This window comes from Ostrinia nubilalis, chromosome 6, assembly GCF_963855985.1.
Source record: "Ostrinia nubilalis chromosome 6, ilOstNubi1.1, whole genome shotgun sequence".
Classification (NCBI taxonomy): Eukaryota; Metazoa; Arthropoda; class Insecta; order Lepidoptera; family Crambidae; genus Ostrinia; species Ostrinia nubilalis.
Genome location: NC_087093.1, coordinates 15272184 through 15299356, shown reverse-complemented (window position 1 = coordinate 15299356; position 27173 = coordinate 15272184). Strand labels below are relative to the sequence as shown.

Here is a 27173-nt window from a genome sequence, read left to right as displayed (position 1 = left end):
CTGCTAAAAGTACACTGCGACTAAATCGAATTGACAAAAGCATCAACTGTGTTTGCGCCCTAACCGAGCGTGTGCCTGAGTGTATCTCGGCATATCTCGGGAGCACCGTTTGCCGATAAGGCCCACCGCTTTGAGCGCTCCTGGGACTCTTATCCTGGAGGAAATGTAAACTGATCGCTCCTAGAGACAGGGTACAGGATTAAACTGTTATGCTTTAGATATATATCGCGGTGCTGGGGCTTTTTATGGCGGAATTGAAGTTGCATGGGACCGAAGACCGATGGTTTGAACGAAAACTTAGCGAGGTTCTACGAGTTTAACGAAGCATAAAAGTCTAGTTTTCTATTTGGTCAATCTATACTTACAAATATTATAAAGCTGTAGAGTTTGTTTGTTTGGGAACTCAGGAACTACTGATCCGATTTAAAAAAAAATGTGTTGCATAGCCCATTCATCGAGGAAGGCCTTAGACTATAAACATCACTCTGTAGCCAATAGGGGCAGATCAGTAAAGAAAAATGTTGTAAAGACGGGAAATATTAACAAAAATATTACGAAACTAGATGTGCCCGCGACTTCGTACGCGTAAAAATAGTACGCGTACGAAGTCGCGGGCACATCTAGTTTCGTAATATTTTTGTCCTCTAATAGAAAGCATGTTCTAAAATTATAACGACAGTTATGTTTATTGTTTGTTCAATCAATCTGTTTGTATGATAGAATGTAATAGTTATTTACAAAGCCATTTTGTGCACTCAAAATTGTCGATAGCCGACAAAGTTGGTTGGTTAGCGGTCGCTTGATTAGTGGCGAAACGCATTTTGTGGTATTGATACATTGTCAACGTTGTTTACAGTAAGCTAACCTGTGAATGGGTGATGCGATGCTATCATTTCAATGGTTTTATCAAATGCTAAATATTTGAATTCATCATTATTGATATCGAACAAATCATCCGCTTTATTTTCATATTTCTATTATCGATACATTCGTGGATATCCTTCTCAACTGCTGCTTTCTATTTACATGTTAATCAAAATACTTTTAATACGGAACGAGGTTTTAAGTTGACGTAATAAAATATGATTATATCTTTAGCATTAGCCTTTTTTTACTTATCTTTCTCCCTCTATCGTCCTAAAAAGAAACTTAGTTTATTGAGATGGAGAGAGACGACTGACTTCGATATCTTTTAGTAGAGTCATATAGCAAAAGCATCGGTAGAATATCATTCAACCCAGACAAACGTCGTAACGTTTATAGCATATTCAATTGCACCATGTCCCTTCGACCCTTGGGACGTCTAAGTGTCGGAAGCGGCAGTGATAAGGTCCTTGGGACAAAACGGGACTAAACGGGACAGAACTGTCGTGGGCAGACCACTCTCATCGGGGTACATCGTCATTTTGACGTTGGAGAGCGTAGCATTCTCGAAATCAAACCTTTTAAGCCTTTTTACGGTTGTGGGAATGTAGTTCCCACCATATTTTGAACTTTATTCTCTTGCCTTAAGGTCCAAAAACAATAAAAAAAAATGGAATTGTTATGCCCGTTAAAGGCTTAACCGATTGAGTCCCAGACGGCATTAATTAATGTCATAACAATTGATTATCTATTGTGTCTAGATTCGCGGAGCTTGAAGGATTAAAGCCTGGCTTCTGCCCATGGTTTTGTTTGTGTAGATATCTGTTGTGAACGAAATGTGGACTGTATAAAATGTGCGTTATAAAAGATAAGAGGGATTCGAGATCGAACAGTGTGCCTACCATGAGTTTACGTTAGATGAGCTCGCTAGCGAATACGTCAAAAAATTATATGAAGATTTTATTTCTTGAAAGTACCCGCTAGGGGCCCTGCACAATATGTCATACATTTAAATGTCATTTTTTTACGCAGTCGCTAGCGAGCACACCTAACGTAAACTCATGGTAGGCACACAGAACGTATTTTCACGAGCTTAAGTTTTACAAGTCAAAAAGTACAAAATATGACAATGACACAGAGAATTTGGTTTTTACAAATCTATAGGCCGAAAGAGTATAAAGGAGGAAGGAGGATCGTTCGCAACAATATCCTCTAACTAAGAAACTACGAGTATGTACAAAGTAGGCTGGCAGCGATCGCCACAAAAGTGATGAATTTTCATATACCTGACATGAGAGATGATGGATTACGGATAAAAGTTTTCATCGTTTATTCACCCCTTTCAGTTATTTTAGTACTGAAATGACCTTCTCCCAAGTCCAATTTATATTATAACAAACATATTATCAAAACTATGGAGAGGTTAATTTTGGAAAAATAGTGTATCCTTTTGCTTTATTGTCTGACCAGTATTGGGGGTATCTTATCATCCTGCCGTCCATAGTAATTTACCAGGTAGCTATATACACGCGCGAGAACCTGGACTCATTTGTGAGACATAGGGATCGTCACAACTATAACACTCGCTTCGCCGAAGCACTAGTATCGACTGCAGGTAGACTACGAAAGTCTGACTCTTTGACGCACGTATTGGGGCCTAAAGTATACAACCGATTGCCTAAAATAGTGAAAGAAGCGGTATCACTTCATTCTTTCAAATTTCAATTAAAAAAGTGGTTGATCGAGCAGGCGTTCTATAAAATTGACAAACTGTTTGGAATTTAATTATTATTGACACTCTTACCCACTATTTATTTTGACATTTAATTGACATTAATTCTATTTGTATTAATAATTTATTTGGACATGATGTGTATTTCTTTCTTATTAATTGCAATTGTTTATTATTAATAAGAAAATATATTGAAAATTTGACATGTAATGAACATTATGAATAAATTTCTTATTCTTATTCTTACTCTACGACACAAGTACGATATTGATTTCTCATATTTAATAAGAGATCGAGCACGTTCTTACAGCAGGCTAGTACCCTATCAAAGTACAATATTGCGAAACTTTTGACGACAAGTGGGGTGAAAATTGCAACTGCAAAAGTTTTAAAGTATTTGAGAAATACTACTCACGTAGACTTGCATCGATTAGAAACAACGCTTCGAAAATTCCCTCTACCATTTGCATAAAATGGCTCCAACTATAATTTTCAGTCTCATTTCATTCCACCCAGCAAGTAGTGTAATATCTCACATCAACACACATACACAAATCCCGACCAAAATCCGGGAACTGAGGGGATTATATCAAAAACACCAAGTTCGCTGCGTAATCTGCTTACATTAGTTCGCGGCGTGTGTGAATGTGCTAAGTTTCGTACAGATTATAGAATTTACTTGGAATTTGATATACTTTAGTTAGAGGAAGAAATCCTTAGAGTTGCCATAAACTAGAGCTATTAATAAAGTTTAGTATGCGTAGATTTTCGTCTACTAGACACAAACGCTTTTTTTTGCATTTTTGTCTAGTTTTTGGCCGTGGCTTCGCCCGCATCGTGATGGCACTCACTCACAAATTGTAAACTTACATTTATCTTCACTTACATAATATTAGAATATGATTTCCGTATTCAAAAAACTCTCTTTTTATCCTATGATCTTATTTTTTTACACGAGATGTATTATGATAAGATTACCTTAGTCTTATTTCTAGATCTAGGAATCTATCTTATTTTCCATACAATTTGCTCTAAATCCTATCCTAATATTGTGCAGAATAGTATTATTGGGAATATTACCGTAGCTGCATTTGACAGGTTATCTATTATTTAACGGCCTGTGACGGAACGATGGAGACCCTAACAGTCTCGAGTCGAACACTAAACTGGGATGAGCTGCTCTCAGATTATTATTACAGACTTGGGATGCAGCGGCTCCAATAGAGCCGAGTGTGTTATAGACTGTGGCAGGGTTGAACATGGTCCTTCGAGCCGGATTAATTAATTAATGAACATGTTATTTTATCTCATATTTTTGCTGGTAGTTTTACAACTTGCTAGATATTTTTGATAATTTACTATTAATTTTATTTAATGGGCTGTGACGGTACGATGGCGACCTTAACAGTCTCGATTCGAACACTAAAGTGGGATGACCTGCTCTCAGATTATTATTACAGACTTGGGATGCAGCGGCTCCAATAGAGCCCAGTGTGTTATAGACTTTGGCAGGGTTGTCCATGGTCCTTCTAGCTGGATCAATTAATTAATGAACATGTTATTTTATGCTGGGTTGCACAAATTGGTATAATATCGTCAACATTAAAGCCATTTTTTTGGACTAATTTGGCAGGGTTGCGCAATTTGGTATAAATTCCTCCATATTACAGCTATATAGCGAACAATATTGGTTTTCAATTCCACAAGAAAGCAAAGTTTTGTTTAAATTGTTTTTTTTCTTGTTTGGCTTAATTTTGCCCATCAGGTGAGTGAGATGCAGGCCATTGCGGGTAATATAGGGTGAAATATTATTAATTTGCCAATAAAAACTTTTATATTAAGGGCAATTTCGATACCAAAAAGTATACACAGTTACAATCATAAACCAAATCTATTTGTATATCATGAAATCGTATAATCTCCAGGAAAACAATTAAAGCTTTCAGGGTAATGTATGGTACTTTTTGTATACTAATCTGTTTTGATCTGGCTATTTAATAGACTATACTTAAGTTTACGTCTTAGTTATGCTAAAATTAACCCCACTTACAAAACAACAATACCTTTAATGACAATGAATCATGCGACGAACCCACAAAATAATTAAGAAGTGACTAGCACTCAGACAAATGACAAAAACATTAGTTTCGAGTGTTAATTTCAATTTAAACTACAGTTAGTTTAAACAACGCTAATGAGTTCGATAATAAGTCTTTGCCTGCGCCTAGGCCCACAACCTTGAGGTCTAACTTCCTCGTAGTATATTAAATGTATTTAGATCAAGCCCGCTTTAGTTTGCGATGATAATAGTAATTTAATTTAATTAGCTATTTAAGCGGAGGACATGCAAACTTTAGGGGCAATTTGCGCTTTGCGATAACCGTCCTAGATTAAAGGTAGGTAATAATAGTTATACAATATACATGCTCATTTTAAGTTATTTCAGCACGCTTATTTTAAGAATGACATTTTATAAGAATGTGTACCTACCTGAAAACAGCAAAAGCATTAATTTGATACCAATCATTTTTATTCAAATATAAATTTACTCTTGAAATTGCACTGGATTTTGAGCAACAGGTCACAAATGCGATCTTTAAAATTAGTTCTGCATTTCATATTTATAAACTTGACACTGCCAGCCCTAGAGTTGGAGTCACGGTGACGTGAACCACTTCACATGGGGTTAGGAGGCGACATTTTACGCGGTTAAACTGTTATGTGTACACGGCTCGCTTGGCGCGCGCGTCGCTTGCGCTCCACCTATTATAGCGGGCGATGTATGTGTCTGCGGTGGACTTGCGTCGATGTACAGTGAGAGTATACATTTTTGTTGGAAAATAGCACGAATTACAACTGCGTAAGATGCTAGTGTTTAAGTTTGATGTTGTAGTCTGTACATGCGATGCTCTTAGTGTCAGGTTATTGCATTGAACGTAGAATGCGACGATTTTAGTCGTGATGTCTGTTTCTTATTAGGATACTAGCTGTGCCCGCGACTTCGTACGCGTGAAAACCCGTTTGCGCAACATTTTTCATAATTGCTCTGCTCCTATTGATCGTAGCGTGATGTTGTATAGCCTATAGCCTTCCTTAATAAATGGGCTATCTAACACTGAAAGAATTTTTCAAATCGGACCAGCAGTTTCTGAGATAAGCGCGTTCAAGTAAACAGAAAAACAAACTCTTCAGCTTTATAATATTAGTAAGTATAGAAGTATAGATTTCTAGTAAGACTCTTATTATCTTCTTCTATCATTTGTGATATTACAACTAAGGCCTCTAACTGTACATTAGGCCATAATATATGCTATAGGAATCTGAGACTCAATCGGCTGACGGCTACATGCCCCTGAAGTAAGCACCAGATATTTCAGTTTGAGTTTCTTGTATGTATTTATATGCCTTAATTCATGGGTTTCCTTCAACAGTGAAGACTACTACCTCAGGTATCAGACTTTTAAATTACTTTAGACGTGTCTGTTGTATCGATCTAATCGAAAGCTTGATGGGTATTCTGGCTATGATCTAAGGGCCTCCCAAAACTACACATTTAAATCCTCGAATTCCTTCTCAAAATAATTTTCCCCTTTTCTTTAGCCTTCCAGTCGTCGAGTGTAAACGCCACTCCTTGCACTATTTCTGATAGCCTCTTAGTTCACGCCACCAGGGCGGAAAACTCGCAGTGAACTAATATCTCATACGTGACGGATTGAAACGTCCCGTGCAATGGCCCGTGCGCGTTTCTTTACATCCATTTGTAGTTTTACAGCTTTTCTTGGTGATATTGACAAGAGTTGTAATTCATTGAGACAAGTTTATCTTCTTCAAAATTTACTGTTTATTGTTTGGAATCTATATTTACAAAAGCGAAAGGTCACCGACTGACTTACTGACTCACTTACTCATCACGAAATCTCAGAAACTACAAGTGCTAGGAGTCTCAAATTTTGCATGGGGGTTCCTTTTAGGACGTAGGTGCTCACTAAGAACGGATTTTACGGAAATCCACCCCTAAGGGGGTAAAATGGGGTCCATGCGTACGAAGTCGCGGGCGGTCGCTAGTTATAAATAAACACCATCAGGGTAGAATCTATATAAAAAAACTACTTGATATGAGTCGCGAAAGTTTGTGAAGATGATCGGTGACCATTTTTAATTACGTCATTATAACTAATTAATAACATACTTATTTTTTTAAGACTAATACGCTAAACTATAACCATCATAATTATTGTTATAAGAATTAAATCTTTAGCTTAGTTGATGAACTCTACCTCTACAACATCTTACAAAAGAACATTAGATATTGATCTTTTAGATGTCATAAATAGAAATCAAAATGCAATGATTCGCTCCCATCTTAGCTATGAGTCAACCACGGTCATGTTTGCATAATTACTTAGGTATAACAATAAATGTAGGTGTATAGTCACAGAATACATAATGTGTAGTTCAGTATTGTTTGCACCGCGCGAACCTGCGCTGAGAAGTGTACCATCATTGTTTTAATAATAGGATGCTGTTATTAATAGTTTGTAAACGAAGGCAATTCTTTTGAATTCTTCTATAAATAAGTTTTTTTATTATTAGTTGTGAGTCTGCGTTTGGTCTTGATAAAATTGACTAGAAATAAAGAAGAGTTATGAAGATGATGGGCACTTGTTTTACTTTTAAATCAACAAAAACTGCAGAATGGTAAGAAAGATAGAGAAAAAAGAGAGAGAGTTTCAGGGCTTTTGATTAAAAAAATAGTTCATTTATTCGCAAGACATAAACTTAGCGGGTGAGTCTTTGTATTGAACTCACCTGTGGGTATCAGAAATAAGCTGCTCTACAATGATTACATGTATTATGACTGGCGAAAGCGTATTTTTATTTGTATATTCTGTACATGGGAATATTATTGCTATTATTATAATTAATGCTTAACTTATCCGGTATCCAATAGCACAATTTTCTTCTAACCATTTAGCTCTAACGAATACATCGTTATACGTTTAATTAAGATACGAAGAACAATAGAAGGAAACTACAAATTAAACTATGAATATTACACCATGTGACACAATGTCTTATGTATACTTCTTGTATTATAAAATGTTTTACATTTACAGCTTATAAAAACCTTTTGGTTCTGTATATTTTTTACTGTACGCAGGCCTACTAAGTCAAGGACAGAAAACTTAACCGAATTTCTCTAAGAATAGGTCATTGTAAAATTCAATTGTAAAATCTTGTCAAAGATTAGCACTAAGTAACTGCTCTATTGTCCATAGCCTCCAGTACATTAAGATCATGGTCACCGTTACTATGAAAACATTCTGAACAACTATAAATAACTAAGGCTGGGTTGCATCATCTTACTTTAACTTTAACAAACGTCAAAATCTGTCAAACTCCGTACAAAAAACACCAGTTCGCGTTGCTGTTAAAGTTAGATGGTGAAACTCAGTCAAATAACTAAGGCTTAACCTACGATGATTAGTAAGAATCTACTTCATTATTGGTACAATTATTAAAGCTACTTTAATACTTTTGTAATTGAGATAACCCAAAATTAAGCTTGCCAAGCCTTGGGCAATGGTTTGTTATGAGGGCAATACTTAGGTCATGTCATTCAGTGACATAGGAACAATCGGCAGCACATAAGACTATGACTTTTGTTGTAAAATAGCCTGTATTTCAACGACTTAAGACACCGGTGTTTACCTTATTAATGTACCAGGTCGAGCTAAATACTCGGAGGTCTTATGGAGTTGTGATAAGAGAGGTTCTTGAACAACTCATGAGTGCAGAAAGTGTAAACAAAAAACAGAAGAAACTCCGAAAGCCCGATCGTCTTCACACCACCTTGCGCAAGAACACTTGTGCAAACAGTCGGCCGGCGCACGCGCAGCCTTCTGATACCGGGACAAGCGACAACGACCGGTTAGGCTGCGCGATCGCTGAGACAGATGAAGGAACAAAACCAAATACACTGTACACATACAATACATATAACAATAATACATTACGTTTATAACGGAGTAAATTCAGTCCTTTGTGATGAATACCGTCAAAGGGGACAGACAACTTCATAAAGTAGAGTTGAAGAGACAGGCCGCTACCTATCGGTAAATGTGGATATCAATGAAGCTGCCACTCTTGTGGCGGAGTTTTGGGCTGACACTGTGTAGGTTTGTTGTCGACACGAAAAGAAAAGAAGAAGAAGAATGAAGCTGCGACACAGTCATCTTTCCCCGGGGCTTGTCAACATTCATTGGGGTTTTATGGAGGCCAAAGTAGAACCTATGAGTTGCAGTGTTAAGAACGAGATGTGGTATACTAGTCCCGTAAATCCAGATTCAGGACGACAAGCATAAAAGTCTCAATTTCAATTTCAGCCTATCAAAAACTTCTCTTCAAGAGAGAAGTTTTTGATAGGCTGAAATTTCTCAAAAGCGGTCTCATAAGATTTCTATTGTATCTCGATTCGCGGGTTTGATGGGTTAAATGCTTGAGTTTGAATCGAGTTTTGAGCGTTTCGTAATAAGATCTCAAGGCTGTGTCTCAGTATACGCGCAGCCTTATCTGATGATTAACGTGTTATAAAGATGATTATCATCCTTATCTCGTACCCACGGAAAGAATTTTGTGACATTCTCGGAAAATATTCAAGGGGAATGATGTTAAACATCAGATTACCTTCAAAGTTAAAGTTTATTAACTGGGTATTGAGTAAGTTGAGATAAAAAGCTTACAAAAGCAGAAAACCACATCGTGTACGTGTTTATGGAAAGTTATTTTTTATTTGTCTGTAAAAATCTTAGTAAGTAAAACAAATATTTAAAAAATGTTCTCCTTTTTTCGCATGTCGGATCAAATGCAACCTGTTACATTAACTTCATTTTGTTAATTATTAATATGGATCACGTAGGATTTTCCCCCTTATAACCACACGATATGCATTTATTGCATTTTCAGTTATTAAACATATTATAATAAGTATTTATTGTGTTACATTACATTTAGTTCTGGTAGACGGTATTATTGCCTAGAGAGTAGTGTTAATTCAAACAATAGGTCCCATATGTATAAACAAGGCAAACTCTTTGTGTATTCGTAATACACTTGAGGTGTTATTGAAGCTCATAAGTGCAACTGCGGCGTGTAAATGACAAATGGGCACTTAAACAGTGGTTAATCCACTTAATTCTCTCGATTCGATTTTAACTCTCTGTATTGTGAATTATTTGACTGCGCCACAGTGGCTTTGGCATAAATGCCAAGTAGGATAAATCCTACAAAAATAAAATAATTATCAAAAATCAAACCGTCGAACAGATGCCTATTAATCGATAATATTATTAATTAATAATAATAGATGCAGTGGTGTTTTTTCGTATTAAAACTGAAATGGCTTAAAATTCATCATTAACTTCGATGTCAACGCTCTTGGCTTTACTAAATCAAAGAATGCTGTAAATTCAAAAGCCTTGCTTTGTTAATGAGCGATGTATGGGTGTATATTATTAGTGTGTGTGCGCCCGCGAAATGTTTACGTGGACAAAAATCCGCCCGTGTTTGTTTACCGCGACAAACGACTCACGCGCACAATCAAACATCGGATTCCACAGCCGTGATGACAGAATGTAAACATCTCTGATGCTCGCCACCGGATATACAGGGTGGAAACGATGAGTGATCTCACTCGATTTTTTCTAAACTAAATATAAATAAAAAATATCAAAAAACTAGTTACTGATCCTGAAAGTGCTTCATTAGCTCTATCAAACCGTATCAATAATAGGTTACAGAATAAACTGGATCTATCCGAAAATTCAATGTACCGTTTGAAAGAGTTCGTGAAGCACTCAGGATCAGTAACTAGTTTTTCGATATCTTGTATAGTTTAGATATAATCGAGTGAGATCACTTATCGTTTCCAATCCGTATACCTAATACGTGCCCGTTAGTATTTTCACAATATACCAGCATAAATGATTAAAGCCTAAATAGACAGTAAGCACAAGAAAAGTGAGGCAATTCAAATGGATTATTCTATCTCACTTGAAACGTCACATCAAGTGCATTTGCACTGCAAATTTTACTAAATGTTCTGTAATTAAATATGAAATAATAAAACTATTCCACTTTCAGTAAAATCACCTTTATTGTATATTTTTCTCAACCTAATGACATTGGATGGCATAAGAAATGTGATAATAGGTCTTTGAAAACAAGGTAAGTCATTTGTCACGTTTAGCACGCATGCTCTTCGTAAACCTACTTCAGCAAATAAATTGAATAAAAACAATTTAATTTAGGTTTATTCGAAATAATCCAATAAAACTAACTCATTTGAATAGATTACACATGAATGTGAAATGTAAATAGGTATTAAAGAGAAGTAATTAGAACTCTTCAGAACAAACAGGAGTTAATTACATTTCACGATTAGGCACAAAAGTAGACAACTTTGAATCATGGCAACTTTTTAGTGTTTGTCCGTATTCAAAAATAAATAATTAGAATTATAACGTTCGAAATCTAAATACTCGTATATAAAACTAAATCAAAGGTGATTGACTGACTGACTGACTGAATGACTGACATAGTGATCTATCAACGTACAGCCCAAACCACTGGACGGATCGGGCTGAAATTTGGCATATGACGTAGGCCTCCGCTAAGAAAGGATTTTACGAAACTCTAACCCTAAGGGGGTAAAACGGGATCCACGCGTGCGAAGTCGCGGGCGGCCGCTAGTTTAAAATAAATTTAACTCCTGGACAAATGACCAGGATAATATAACGACAGAGAGCTCACCAAGAAACGTATTGGCATTTATTTATGTCACCGAAGACCAGACGCACGGTGGTCCCGCGTCTATGTAACAGCGGTCAAAAGTGAAAAACTTCTTAATAAAATAAAATACTTTGTAAAACATTGTATATTATTATATTATGCTACTGAAATTAAAGTAAAATACTCTTTGGGTAAAGAAGACTTCCTTTTTTTAGGCAAATTTCGCAAACCAGTGATTATAAGGATCGCTTAACCAGTCAGAATGTCTATTTTTGAAAACTTTTGTAGACTGAGATGCCTTTTTAAAATACTCTCAATCAGATAATTACTCTTATTTTCTAAATTCTTCATGTCAATATTTTCCTCATCACTAACTAATGATAACTTTAGATTCTGGTACACAAGACGAGACTTTTCAGCATTCGTGCCTTTTGTAACATTACATTGCTCAAATACAAACAATCTTGAAAACGAGCAATGAATTTCTTGGCCTAGAACAGAAAAATAAATTGTCTTGGATTTCAAAGCTAAGTAAGTAATGCAACTTTGGATCCCTACTGTCAAGGCCTTTGGTACTCTTGGGTGAAATTGCATACAAAATATAATAAAGCGTATTGTCAGCTAACAAATGACGTATAAATTGTTACGGGGCACGACGGGGAACTAAACTAAAAGTCTGAAAATATTTAATAAATCATCAATTATTTTCATCATATTTGACATGTTAATACCAGCCATATAACTTTAAAATTTTGACAAAAAGTTACACATTACCTTTTTCCAGGATTTCCATTGTTAAATGCACTAGTTTTAAATACAATTTATAAACAAAACTTTATGTAAACAAAGCAATAAACTTAGGACGCGCTGATAGCAACCGTTCTTAGGCATGCAATCATTGACTTCTGACTCGCAAAAGTATACCAATTTGTTAAGAAACATGTTGGAACTTTATTATTTTCTAAAACTAGAGGTTTTTAACTACCTACCTGCGTAAATAAAAAAGATTAATAGACAACTGATTTTTTTGACTTTTGACCTCTGCCGGGCCTTCTGTGAGACGGCGCGTCGGCGCAGACGTATAATTTATGATATTGTTTAAACAAAATGTCAAACGCGCTAGCGTTGATGAGAGGCGGCGAGAGATTTATGTTTCAAGTGTAATTAAAAGTTATTTACTTTTAGCCACTTTGAAATCAATAAGGGTTCGATATTTTCACACGTAATTTTTGACGATCATCAATCAAATCCTTATTAGCTTTGAGATCAATAAAAATCTATCTAAATCCTGGCTACACAGGAATTGTAGAGGTGGGAGCGAGAGGTGGGAATAGTCCTGTAATGAATAAAAAGTTATTCAATTGAGTTTGCGATTTAGCGACATCATAACCATTGCTAAACAAAAACTAAACCAGAGTCACGTTTTGAAAAAAGTGTGGCGTTAACTATTCTATTGTGCATACTGAATTTCCGAAATCACGTTCATCGCTTGCATTGTTTGCTTGGTGCATTCAAGTTTGACATGGGGGCATCTCCGCAAGACGGCAAACGTCAATGCAAGGCGGAGGCTGCTTGAACAGACTTGTCTGATCAATACTGATCACGTGGATTGGACCATGCTGAGGACTGTACTGCCACGGACTGATGACTCGCTTTGTTTTGGCATCGGACTGGCGTCGTCCAATTTGGCAAATAGGGGCATCTGGAGAATGGCCCTTATAAAAGGGCACTCAGGTGTGAGTCTAGACTCAATAGAGACAAGCCTGTGATGCCCAATTTTGGAATGCAACCAATCACAGGATTGGAATCTATGCTTCAGATTAAATTGGTTTTGAGCTTCGTATAGTACGAGCCTTAGGCCTTACACATTTATGAGTTACACCCCAGAATATTTTATCTGTCAATTTTATACGAAACGTAATGTTCGGGCACCTGATATATTATGATAAGATATTTAAGGTTCAGCTCACACACAGTGCGCTTAACAGTCTTCAAAATGCAATAATTGACAGTTGCGCGTCATATTTATATGAATTTAGTAATAAAATGTCGATTTTGAACCGTCCATTCGAATTTCCAATCGATTAATAAGCGAGCAGCGCCCTCCAATAAATGTAATGTAGGATAGGACCCTTCAGTATTGTCCAACTATACTATAGTTTAAGCAGTCTCTATTTGAGACTTTGCATGACCTTTAAACCTTCATGTAAGTCAGTATTAATAAACTATATTTTCCAGATTATTCCCCGTTTTAATTGTTATACGTTTCACAGTTTTGCGGAACGTTGGCCTTAATGCCAAATATTAATCTGGCGCGTACTAAATATTTGAGAGCCTCATATAACTTTATAGCTAAGTCTGTACCGCAAATCTGTCTGAAAACTTTTCAGTATTAGCATTTAAATTTTAAGAGATGAAGCCTGGATTCTAAACCAAGAATTTACATTGTATTGTTGGATAATGTGACGTAAAGTTACACACTTCAGAACACATTTTGCTTTATCGCATTACTTTGAAGATATAAAATTAATCTGTTTAGTTACGCATGGTTGACTTTGTGATTTGAGTGGGTGATATGTTTACGCATGGTTGAGTTTGTATAATATTTCAGTAGGTGATAGAAATAGTCAAAGGGTGTCCTTTGAAAATCAGTGGCGTGTCATATTTTCTAGCTTTTCTAGCCTAAAGCTGAAATGGAATATTTGGTAAATACACTACATCTAGCTAACGTTAATACGACTTTAATTTTAATACTGAATTAAGTTTTATGACATTGACCATATTTAAAATAACATTTAATCATGTCAAATTTCAGGCTGTCAGAATTTAGCAGTTATGTAGGCCAAAATCGTTATTCCAGCTTTTCATTTCGGTATCCCAGTGCAAGTGAAAGAGATAGAGCTCATTTTCAGAGAGAGAGAGAGAGAGAGAGATAAAGAGAGCTTTGACAAGCTTCTCTTAATATTTGCTTTGTTAATCAAGACAAAACACGCCATCAATCTTCTTTGATGTTAGTCCAAAGGTCCCTTCAGATTGAAACTACAGTCGCAACCGACACATCTAAACTTAATTTATCAGTAAGGGCCAGTCTTACTCCTTGATAAAGTTTCAGATCTGATTATACTTACTTAGCACCATTTAACAACTAAAGGTTGCCGATAAGGTGATTTTTATGTTAGAATCTCCTATTAGATACTTTTCCAACAAGTGATGTTACAGAGGAAAGTTTTTGTCTTATATTAAGTATGTTTTTCAACGAAATAATAATACTTAAAATACTTGATTAAACAATCAATATTCGGCGATGACTGTACGAGACGCACAAATTAGTTCTTTGATGACATCGAGGTGCCGATCACACACCACTGAGATTAATAGTGTAAGCGTTTCAAAGTTAATCTTGCCCGTGTTGAATTAATATGATTATACGAGTAGAGTCTATATTATTATAATTGTGATCCTGGCAGCATTAATTTTTTGGTTCTTTTTTAAAATTTATTCGTTTATCTTCTTTTGTTTTTTAGGCACAAAAAAGAGAAAAAGTATTTGTTAGAAAAAACAAAAGAGGTTCAAATTCAAGAATTTGTTGTTTCGTTTGAATTAAGAGCGTTTACGCGAAGCGCGGCGTTTCAAGGGGCATCATTGGAAATGATTCGCGCGCGGCGTTTTCTAATAGTTTTCAAATGTTTATAGCAAAACAATAACAATGAATTAAATATAGTTTCAAAGTAAATATTTTAAAGAAGATGTTGTTTTATTATATTAAGCTATTTTTATGTTGAATAAAGGAAGAATATTGGTGAAAAAATCACTTTGATTTTTGGGTATTTCACGTTCTTTTAATTTGTGATTTCTTATTGTAAAATGCTTAAATCTAAAAATTTTCTCAGATAACTATTTGCCCAAGGATCTATGCTATATGATATAAATGTTTTTTAAATCGTTTTCACAGTATTTTTATAAAAATTTCAGCTTGTAAACTGACGCTAAAGTGGAAATTTACAAAACCTGTGTGGACTTATCTTGATAGAATTCTTAAATACTAAACTAATCGCAATATTTTCTCAATTAACTATTTAGACGACGAAATTGCCTAACTATTAATGCCTATAACATATTTGTAGTATTACTGGTTAATGATTGTAACGAGTTGAAAAAGTACTGTTTTTGCGCCAAACGGCGTAAACGCTCTTAAGATTTATTTTTATTTTTTCCATTTCGAAAGTGGTTCACAATAAAGTTCATAAGTGCCAGCTACTCATGTATGCTATGAAGTGAAGTATTTTAAATCGTAAGTGTAGTGAAACATCTTTGATAAGTATGACGCCAAAAGTTGGGCAAAATATGATTTCAGTGTTTTTAGCACCTCAAATTATGGTAGCATTTGGCGTATTGCTAAAAATCGTGCCTCTACACTTTTGTAAAAGAAGTAGATATCAATTTTTACAGCATGCAACAAAAAGTAGTTTTCTAGCAATACGAATTTATTACAGCTACAGTAAAGCAAGCATTTTTACAAAAAATAAGAAGGGATACTGAATTTCATAAGGTATTTCCCCTTGTAAGTATTAAGTAGATTAAACAGGTGATCGAAAGCTCTATCAACCTCTTAACATTATTGATGCGCAGAGAACTTGATCGGGCTAATTGATAAATCGATTTATAATCGATCCCCCCTAATTACTTAAGTGGCTTGTTTAATATTCATCACTTTGTAACCATTAGTGATTGATGTTAACCGACAGAGTAATATAATTAGGTAAAGAGATGTAGTGCCTTTCAGCGTTCAATTTAATAACCGACTCATATTGTAATTATATTGGTTTTGTATATGGAATATTAATTAATGATATTTTATCATAGATATCTGAGGTTGGCACACGCCTGCGGCTTCAGCTGTATCCAGTTTCACCCAATCAAGGGTTAATTTACAAAATCAAAGGTGTTTACTGTCGAGCGAAATTAATGCGTTTGTCCACTGTGTTAAGGTTTCATTTGGATTGGTCAGACAATGCCGAAATTTCACATGCGTCATTTATTGTCTCGACATACCATATTTAATGAATTTCCGGGTATTACAGCCGAATTACTGAAATATTTATTCTAGGAATTTTTAACCAAAGGATGAAGAATGATATTTATTTTCTTTAAACAATAATAATGTCAGTGATGAAAATCTGTTTGATTTCGAAGGAAATTAATATCAGTTAATAGAATATTGCTTTTTCTTGCTAGAATTATGTATCAATAAGTATTTTTAGTACTTTCAGGGTGCAAGCCGCTTTTAAACCCGCTAATCATTGGGGGAGGCATAAATGTTTAGCAGTGGACATCAATTATTGTAATGAAGATAATGACTATTTTAGTATGTTTCTTCGTAATTTGTACGTTATAGCCCTGCTGCTGCTTAGGCTGATTTGCACCACCTAACTTTAACCGTAACTATAACGATAACCGGCGTTTCTTGTATGGAGTTTGACAGATTTTTGACGTTTGTCAAAGTTAAAGTAAGATGGTGCAACCCATACTTAGTATTCTTTCTTTTCAAAAAGGTAAACTTACGTTTGTAGAATATACATAAAATATTAATCTTTGAGTTTTTCATCAGTTAAGTTTTTGAAAACCCATAAAAATCTTGTTTCCAGTCTTTCACAGCATTTCAGACTTAATTTTTAAATGCCACTACGGTATCAATTTATACCTTGATGCGTTGTCGTCCGTCAATGAGGGTTTTCGCGTATAAAAAATCCGCCAGATGGCAATACGTAGACGCGAGGTCCAAATGCTGCATGATTGGTTATTTTTGACATGACATTGACAGATATGTCAAAATCCACCAATCACGCAGCAGTCAGACCCCACATCCACGTCCCGCCATCTAGCGGATCTTTCATTTGCAAAAACCCTCATTGCGAACGTATTATTGCATTAGTGTTATTGATTTATACTGTCTCTACCAATTGACATGCACGCCACGCGGTTTTGTTCGTCTGTTCCGATTAAAGCATCCATTATTCATATTGCGATGACTTTTTCTTATTGTCGCCCGTTTTACTATCACTGGCGGAATACTAAGTCGATTGAGAGAGGTGTAACGTCATCACATTTGTGTATTTTGAACAAATTACTCAGTCAAAAGTAGATTTAGATAGTTTTTACTCATAATGGTATTGTTAGATCTGATAATAAATAGATCGAAAGGAACTTTCATTAGGTTTGGAATCAGCTCTATCTCTATGTTCCACTTCTGGCACTTAATTCAATAATGTTCAATAAGCTATTACTACGTTTTCATTGCTCTATTTTAAATAACTAAATAAACAACAATCATCTTACTAATAATCCTACCAAAAGCCTAACTAACCGTCAATTTATGTAAGCAATTTGTACTAACTACCTATCAAAATCAGATACCAGTCTAACGAAGAAACATAACCCCACTTTTGTTTACAAGTTCACGGTACACTGAGCAAAAATACGATCCGTTCATTCATAATCATAACTCTTGCTTTTCGTTAAAACACGGCCCGTGATCACTACACGTTTTCACGGTTCTCACTTCACGGTTCTCAGGTCGTGGATTCTGTATTTTCCCAACGATCATTGCGAAATCGTGAAACGTATTGTTTTTCTGTTCGCAAATCGGTCAATGTCAGCCGCGCTCTCGATTTCGGGTCCAGTGAAAAAACGAGAGAAAAATATTTCACGGTTTTGTCTTTCAAATATACTGACTCAATGACTTTTACAATGGTTCATCTACGATTTTAAACTATTTCCATACTTATTGATATTATGAAGTTGAAGAGTGCTAATTCCATGAGTGTCGGAATGGAAATAAAGATTTTGTCTCGGATAGAGATAAATCTTATTGTAGGTATGCAATGCAATATAGGCTACCTAAGATTCGATGGGAACGCCATGTTATCGGACATGTCAGTCCTAAGTAGAGACTATAGGCTAATAATCATCATCATCAATCATGAATATAGCATTTTGGGAAATTACTAATAATTTGTCATGTATTTATTTATCTAATATTATCTTAATTATATTGTTTGGTAGTCGTTTGCTCTTCCCTAATAAAACAAAACAAAAAATTATGCTAAGCATGCTTTGACCGATATGAGCGGAAAATCAATGGAAAATGTTGCAAAAACAGGGAAAAATATTCAAAGTATTTTCACGAGTACGAAGTTTTAAAAGACGTGTAGCAAAAGTGAGTCATTGAATCATGAGAAATGTGTCTCGCAGGTGATTAACTGCTTAAGCGCATACTGTAGGTACAATTCAATTGTGTTTGTTATTCAGAACCAGAGCGAATTGTAATCGTACATTCCTGAATATGTTAGCCTATCAAATGTTTTTTATAAAGATTTCATTGAGCGGAAATCATGATTCTAAGGTCTGTAATAGAAAAACAACGTTTAGATTATGTGCTGTGATTGATCTAAACATTGACGTTCAGCCAATCAAAAGCCTTAATCTATGCTAAGATTGTGCCAAGTATTAAGGCTTCATTCTGTTTGTGGGACTTTAATCTGTGTTATCATTTACTTGTAATCGGAGCAAATTCTAGCTGCTCTCTCTACTTTTATCTTTTTTGTTTCTTCAAGTGATTTTTTTAAACGTTTCGTACTCTTCAGGCATATTATTTACCAATAGACTAACAGAGAGGTTCGCACGTTCGACTTTAACTCAGTAAACAATACATTTCCATTCTGACTTACATGACGTGCTAATGAGAAGGATAATTGAATACGAATAATGGTCACGAGGAAAACGTAAGTCACGGAAAGTGTTTAATATAGAACACCGTTGTTGACTCTATCCATCACTGTCAAATGTCACACTTGCGTTACAGTTAGTAGCTGCTGTATGTTTGGCTAGTCTAGTTAGTCGATGGTGAATGTGTGATGTTTCTAGTTTTGATTATAAGTAAACATATAAAATATTAGTTAAGATTACACCTTTCATTGTCCAGGAGTGTAGAGTCACAATTCTAGATTGTTCTATGCAAGACATATTGGAGAGATTCAGTGGTTTCCCTGACGATGTTTTCGCGTAAAGGATTAGAATTGAGCAAGAAAAGTCATAAATTAGCATTGTAATGAGCACTAAAGTAACTGGTATTATCTTAACAATAGCATTTAGGCACTAGTTTTACCCATTCTTTAGACTTTTGAAGAATATTTTCAATGACTTTCCTATAATAATTTCAAAGAAGTATGCATTTTATTTCTACCGTATTGCTTATAGAGTCAATACTCAATACATGACTCTGCTTCGTCAACAATAGGTATCGCTTACAGCCTTAGTGCAGTCATTCTCACGTTTGTCTTACGTAAATCGCACTGGTATGTGCTTATCGTAATCGTACTTCGAACCTTATTATGACAACACAAGAACTTTTATCACATGTCATAAATGAATATGAAAGCACTGGCCAATGTTTGTAAACACATTAAGAAAATTCTTAGCGTTTGAATTTAATTTTGTTGTTATCATTATTATCGAACCTGGAACATGGTAGGGTGTTGGATTCGAAGGTGGCAGCCAGTAGGCGGCGCTGATAGGCGGGTAGTTGGTGCTATTCCGTCCTCCCTTCGACCGCGCGGCGCCCGCCTCACCACGCATCCTCACTGCACTCACTGCACTTCGCACTCACATCACACAAACGACACGTCAGCTCCGTACCGCGGCTCAAACTCGACTGGCGGCGCGGGCCGTGCGCGTGCGTTCATTCCACGCTAGTTGTCACCGGCCCCCCGCTTACGTGGTTAATGAGTAGTGTCACCGTCAAGTGGGACGTCCCGTGCGGGCTTCAGGCGTGAACTTTTACAGACCGTCCCACGGTAGAGACGCTTGAAATATCTGTTTTCCTTTTCTCCTATTATTTATCTTTAAAAACATTTAATTTCAAATTGAAGATTTTGTGTGTCTTCTTAATGAAGACCCAAAAATGTACATTTGTTTTTTGTATTGTATAAAATTTCAATACACGGCTGAAAAGCCTTTCAGCCACTCGGCACGTGTTTGCAGACCTTAGCGTTTAATTTTCAGTTGCGCAATTTTTCATTGGATTTACCTTGTTTGTTTCCCTCATTACACGTGTTGCGAAACTCTACATGCGGGCGTGTGGATCACACCGATTGATTAACATTTTTTCGCATATAATTCCCGTAACATTTGTGTTATTTTCCTCTAAATTCAGGTCCTTATTCACCTGTATATGTCCCATTCCCCCTCTTCTAGGCATCACTACTAATGAGCTCCATCCTGCACGTCACGTGTAATGTTTTTCATCTACAGACTCGCATACAACGACTTTGCTGAAATACAAACGAGCGCGCATCGATTTACTTAGGATAATCGATTTAATGCTATCGCCAATACAGCTGATATGTGCAATTTTATGTTGTGAATTGCGATGCTCAGTTGTTTATGTTTTCGTTCTCTTTCTTTTAACACGAATGTCAAACTGTTTAGATGTTTGTTTTATTGCTAACACGTATGTTTTTTAATAGTCTGTTTATTGAACACTTTCAATTGTGATTATTAAGTGTAATCAAAGTATACGAAGCTGCCAATTTATTGATTGATTGAACTATTAGAACTCATATTCAGTTCAACAAGTTGTTGATTCAATATAATGTTGATATCAATATCTGGCGAAAAATCAAAGTAAGAAAAAAGTTAGAATACTTGAACATTATTGAGACATTTCTTGAATGACACCAAAGAATGAATTTGAATGACACAAAGAAATATGAATGACACCAAGCTAAAGATGCAAATCAATGCAATATTGTATTGAGGTCAGAGAAGTAGGTATAGTGATTGCTAGTCATGACCACGAAGGTCAGTGACCGGGCTTAGTAAAATAATACCTAATCTAAAAACAATAGAAATCTCTATTTTCTTCCTACAAAAACAGAATGACTGATTTTTTTTTGCATGAAACTTATTCCACCAAAGCTGAGTTATTGAACCTTAGCTTTAACAATAACCGGTGTTTTGTGTGTAGAGTTTGACAGAATTTTGACGTTAAAGTAAGATGATGCAACTCGAGGTAAGTGTTTTAACGCCTGCAAGATTCCTTTGCCAGTCAATATCACTCTTTAGATAACCAACGATCCTTGCTAGCGAGTCACACTAAGGCTGGGTTGCACCATCTTAATTTTACTTTAACAAACTTCAAAAATCTGTCAAACTTCATACAAAAAACACCGGTTATCGTTATAGTTACCGTTAAAGTTAGGTGGTGCAACTAAGCCTAAACGATAATGAGTTGCGCATTTAAATGCTGGCCCTTCTTAGCCGCTATAGAAACCGAGCACGGGATGCGCATTGAGGTAGAACCTTTGGACGCCGAGCACGTGTGCGGACTGTTAATGCATGCATACCTGGCGTCGTGGTGGTCACACACTTGAGCAGATCGACGAACAGAGAATATGCGAGTAAATACAGATTAATAAACAAATTTTGGTTAAAACCGCTGGCCTTTCTGAGCAGAATAGAAACCGAGCACGGGATGCGCATTGAGGCCGAAACTTTGGACGCCGAGCACGTGTGCGGACTGTTAATGCATGCATACCTGGCGTCGTGGTGGTCACACACTTGAGCAGATCGACGAACAGAGAATATGCGAGTAAATAGAGCTTAATAAACAAATTTTGGTTAAAACCGCTGGCCTTTCTTAGCAGAATAGAAACCGAGCACGGGATGTGCTTTGAGTCCGAACCTTTGGACGCCGAGCACGTGTGCAGACTGTTAATGCATGCATACCTGGCGACGTGGTGGTCACACACTTGAGTTGATGAACGAATAGGGACAATCATACAATTTTTGATTAGACTGTGACGTGCTTTTTAAAAGGCTAATTTCAATAATAAATACTATTACGATTTTTAAGAAGTTTTGCTACTAATGCTTAACCGATTCAGTCCCAGACGGCATTAATTAATGTCATAACAATTGATTATTTATTGTGTCGAGATTCGCGGAGCTTGAAGGATTAAGTAATGGGAAAGGATAATGTACCATGTTTTGTACCATTGAAAAAAGTTATAAAGAATAGTACAGCAATACCTACCGATGAGCTTTTGTGGAAATCCTTGGGGAGGCCTTTGTCCAGCAGTGGACATCTTTCGGCTGAAACTAACGACTTTTTACTAAATATTGATAAATTAATGTAGGTAGGGATGTTAAAAATTGTTTACCTCAAGAGGTTTAATAAATAATGATTCGATATTGAGCACCAATGGGTCTGGAAATATTGGTAATGGGTATTGGAAATAGCATGGACAAACTTTGATTGAACATTCCATATTTAGTTACTATTAGGTGGAGCGAACGTTCGTTCGCATCAAATTAGTCGGTAATCACCTCGACATAATGTCAAAGCGCATTGCCACGATCGACGGCTGACGAATAGCGGACTAATCCGTTTGATCGAGTATTAATAGAATAGAACAGACTGCATGTACCATTGTGTCGGCATAACACGTCGTTTGCATGTCGCAGTCGGTTGTAAAATTAAACTTTTAATGGCACCGCGGCCATTGTCGCTAAGTGAACATATTGTATTGTAATTTGTACCTATGTAAGCGATGATTTTCCCGATCGTGGAACTACATACTTCCTAATGAGTTTCCGAATTTTTCGATATCTTTCAGATTTTTCTTTTTCATGTGTATAGTATAATTTCTAATCTAACGCCCGTATTCACAAACGATGCTTGCTTATGTGAAGCAGCAAATCGAACGCACGGCCTTGAATAGAGCTCTGTGATTGGTTCGTGTGTCACCCTGTGCGTCCACGCGCACTGTGAGACCTAGTAATGTTTGTGAATACGGGCAAAGTGGGAGCTACGTGAACTGTTCTATTGGTGGGCGATGATTTTCGCGAATACGTGACTAGTTCCAAACGCGTTTCCGAATTTTCCGATCTCTTTTACATAATATTTTTCTCATGCGTATGGATTTCTAATCTTAAAGTGAGAGTAGAATTCTTGTAATAGCAGACAAACTTAATAACACAAAATGTTTGCCTTTAGAAAACAAGGAAAAATGTGTTTTTAATTAAATTCGGTATAATTAATTTGTTTAAAATTGGGTAAATACGCAAACATTTTACTTTGCAGTCAATTAGGTACTTAAATAAATAAATAATTAGCTACGTATACAATACATTGTTCTAATTCTGCCTCATAAGTACCTATCTGTGTTTTCCTTTACAGAAAAAATATTTAACATCCCACAATGAATTGCCGAGATAATTGTAAAAATATGGTTAGAGATTTTATCCTCTTACACGTATCATTCCTTACCCTGGGTTGCATCATCTTACTTTAACTTTCACGTCAAAAGTATGTCTAACTTCAAAAAACGTTAAAGTAAGGTGGTGCTACTCAGCCTTAAAGATTTTTCTGTGACTACTTATTTTAATTTTGATTGTTTAAACAAACGCCTGATAACAACATCAATCCGCAACATCCACCGAAGATATAGTACCTATGTATGTGTACGTGTAGGTACCACTAGTAACATGATAGTGTGGATCGATTTGTCACTCCGTGCGTAGAGCCTTGCTGGTTATCGTTATCGTGGCTACTGGTGCGGAGGAGATGACACGAACCACTAATCCTGTCGTGTTTAAGCCTATTGTTGTATGTATTTATATTTGAGTACAGTTATGTATTCGTGGTTTAATATTAGAGAGATCGTCGCTTTTGATCTGGGGTTTCCTAAGATTGAAACCTAGATAGAATATCTATATTAAAACTGAAGAGGTGTTTGGTTTAACGCGCTAATCTTGGGAACTACTGGTTCGATTTGAATTTTGTTTGTGTTGGATAGCCCATCTATCGATGAAAGCTATAAGGCTATACACCAACACGCTATGGCCAATAGGAGTAGAGTAATTATTATGAAAAATGTTGCGAGACGAAAAATAATATTAAAACTATTTTCACGCATAAGTATGAAGTCGCGGGCATAAGCTAGAAAAAAAATGAAAAAAAAATTGGGAAACTGCAAACCGGAATTTTGTACGAACTGATGAAGTACTGAATAAGGCACAACTAGCTAAGGACTGTTGTATCTTTTATTGCATTATATTACAAGTACGAGTATATTAGATGATTCGATGTCTTGTATTTTACCGCTTTTCGTTTATTTACCTACCTTATTCTCCGACCTATTAAAGTCTATAACTAATGTATGCAAAACCAACAGAGCGAATCGATTTCACGTGTGCTGCTCAGTCCTTGAGGTCTTATCAATTCCTAGAACGTTATAGTCAATATTAGGACTATGGGCTGGGGCAAAGTGAACAATATTTACTTTTATTTCGCTACTTTAATAGGGAATATGCAAGGTTTTTTCTTATTTCTTACATTTCAGTAGCCTTGGCATTATCAAATCAATCAGTGCTTTTCTTTAACAAAAATTTCAAAAGATACCTAAGATATAGACGTTAGAGATCTCATGACCAATGACGTCATGTTAGAACGACACGCCGAGTCCCATACAAGTTACTAAGGGCGCGTGATATTGACGTCACGCTCAGCTGTTTTCATACAAAGTTTAGACACTTGTAACTTTTCAATACTAGTTCTTTAGAAATTCTATGATTTAACTAAAATGTTTATTTATATACATAATTTATTAACTTTTAAAATCGATACATATTCCCTATTTGTTGTTTTTTACGTAATTTTAGTCAACAGCACATCGGAGTGTATATTTTTGTTGCAAATTCACCTCTATTAAAAGTACATAAACACTTACCATTTCTGTTTTCACTGTCAGCCGGCTTCATCTGGATCGGATGGTGCATCTGAAAAGAAAAAAGTATGTAAAAATACAAAGTATTTTATTTTATAAATAAAATGATTTTTGTTAAATTGTTGTGCAGTAAGTTTGATTGATATAATTCTTGCTTAACCAAAGAGGGCTATTGTATTATACTTCACTAGCGGCCGCCCGCGACTTCGTACGCGTGGATCCCGTTTTACCCCCTTAGGGGTAGAGTTTCGTAAAATCCTTTCTTAGCGGATGCTTACGTCATAACATCTACCTGCATGCCAAATTTCAGCCCGATCCGTCTAGTTACCTTTGAGTTATGTATAGTAGATAGATAGTTGACACCACTGGGGATTGACATGACTACAGTGGCACCATCCTGGTAAGTGCGAATGTGATAGTCCTCCTACCGCTTCAGCACTCACCAGTTGGCTCTACTGACGACTGACTTCGCTACTACCATGTGACAGTAATGTTACTCTACAGTAGAGCCAACTGGCGAACGATAGCCCTCATTGATTAACGGTTCAAATCATATTTAGCGTCATTAAAACAAGCTGATTATAAAATTACGATACCTATCAGTCAATTATTCTATCAAAGCAATCAAAAATCAAATCACCAAACCATTTACACTGTTAATATTTACACAACGGTAAATTAAGTATTAACCCGTTGCAGGCTATCTGTCGGTCAATTAATTTTTATGATATTAGTACACACATTAACCATTGTACACCGAAGGTTTACGCCACATCGCTTTGTCCGCCGCTCATTATGAGTTATCGCATCGTTGGCCCCGTTCATTAATCGCTCAAACAAACGCGACCCCATTAGAAATTAATTAAATTAACCGGCAATGTATCGGCGGGCGATGGGTTAAGGGAATTGTACACGATACGTTTTGTTTTATGATACGTACTAACTCAAAATTCGAATCAAATAATAATATCGAATTACATTGAAGCTAATCTGGAGTGTACATTGGTATTTGAGCGTTGTTTCAAATTATCAGGTATTATTGGCGATCGGTGGTGAGTCTCTCTTTTTCATCTGTTTTTAGGGACATTTGGTAGTTTTGGTTCATGGAGGGAAAACTAGATCCCATCAAAAACAATACTTGTCAAAAAAACCAAGTCTCGCAACTCAGTTGTTCTACGGTAAAAAGTTGTGAGATCCATGTAATACCAAGTCCAGGCCAGGAAATCTTTAACGTTTTACATAAATTATTGACTTGGCCATCGCACTAAATAATTTAATTTACACGTGTTTTCATGCGATGGCCAAGTCAATATATTTATGTAAAACGTTAAAGATTTCCTGGCCTGGACTTGGTATTACATGGATCTCACAACTTTTTACCGTAGAACAACTGAGTTGCGAGACTTGGTTTTTTTGACAAGTATTGTTTTTGATGGGATCTCATTTCTTTTTGTATTTGGTAGACAGCAGTTATGTATCTAGAAAACTGGATCGAAATTGAAAAATTTTACTCGACTTGGCGGTTGCACTACCGTGCCCCCAAATATTTTAGTTTTTCCTTGATTCATAAACCAAACACTACTTATATTCCAAATTTGAAGCTTCTAGGTCTGCTAGAAGTGCCTTAGAATTTTGATGATCGGTGAGTCAGTCAGTGAGTGACAAAATTAAGTAACTTTGACCCGTTATAATTCTTAAACTACTGGTTCAAATTGAATGAAATTTTAAATATACCGTGTCTTTACAATGCCTGCATAGCTAATGAAAATTCAGCCTTCTAGTTTTATCCACAACGAAGTTACAGGCGGTCGAAAATGGCCTGAATTGCTTCGAGAAAAGGATGGTACGGCCGTGCCACTTTTTTGCTCGACTTGGTGGGGGCACTGCCGTGCCCCCAGATTTTATGATGATGCAAGTACCTAATTATTTCCATCGGCCACCACCAACCAATCGGCTTTGTGTTATACAGTAAAGCACACATCGAGACTAGATTTTTTATA

General features: G+C 36.1%; 1 protein-coding gene across 9 annotated transcripts in view; it reads right to left on the bottom strand.

Moving 5' to 3' along the window:
- LOC135072701 (CUGBP Elav-like family member 1) overlaps positions 1-27173 on the bottom strand; it is a 509527-nt gene that overhangs the window by 89514 nt on the left and 392840 nt on the right. For all 9 annotated transcript variants that reach the window (XM_063966723.1, XM_063966722.1, XM_063966727.1 and 6 more), the window contains one exon: positions 25177-25225. In XM_063966723.1, coding sequence (XP_063822793.1) covers positions 25177-25225 — 49 coding nt within the window. The remainder of the gene's footprint in view (positions 1-25176; positions 25226-27173) is intronic.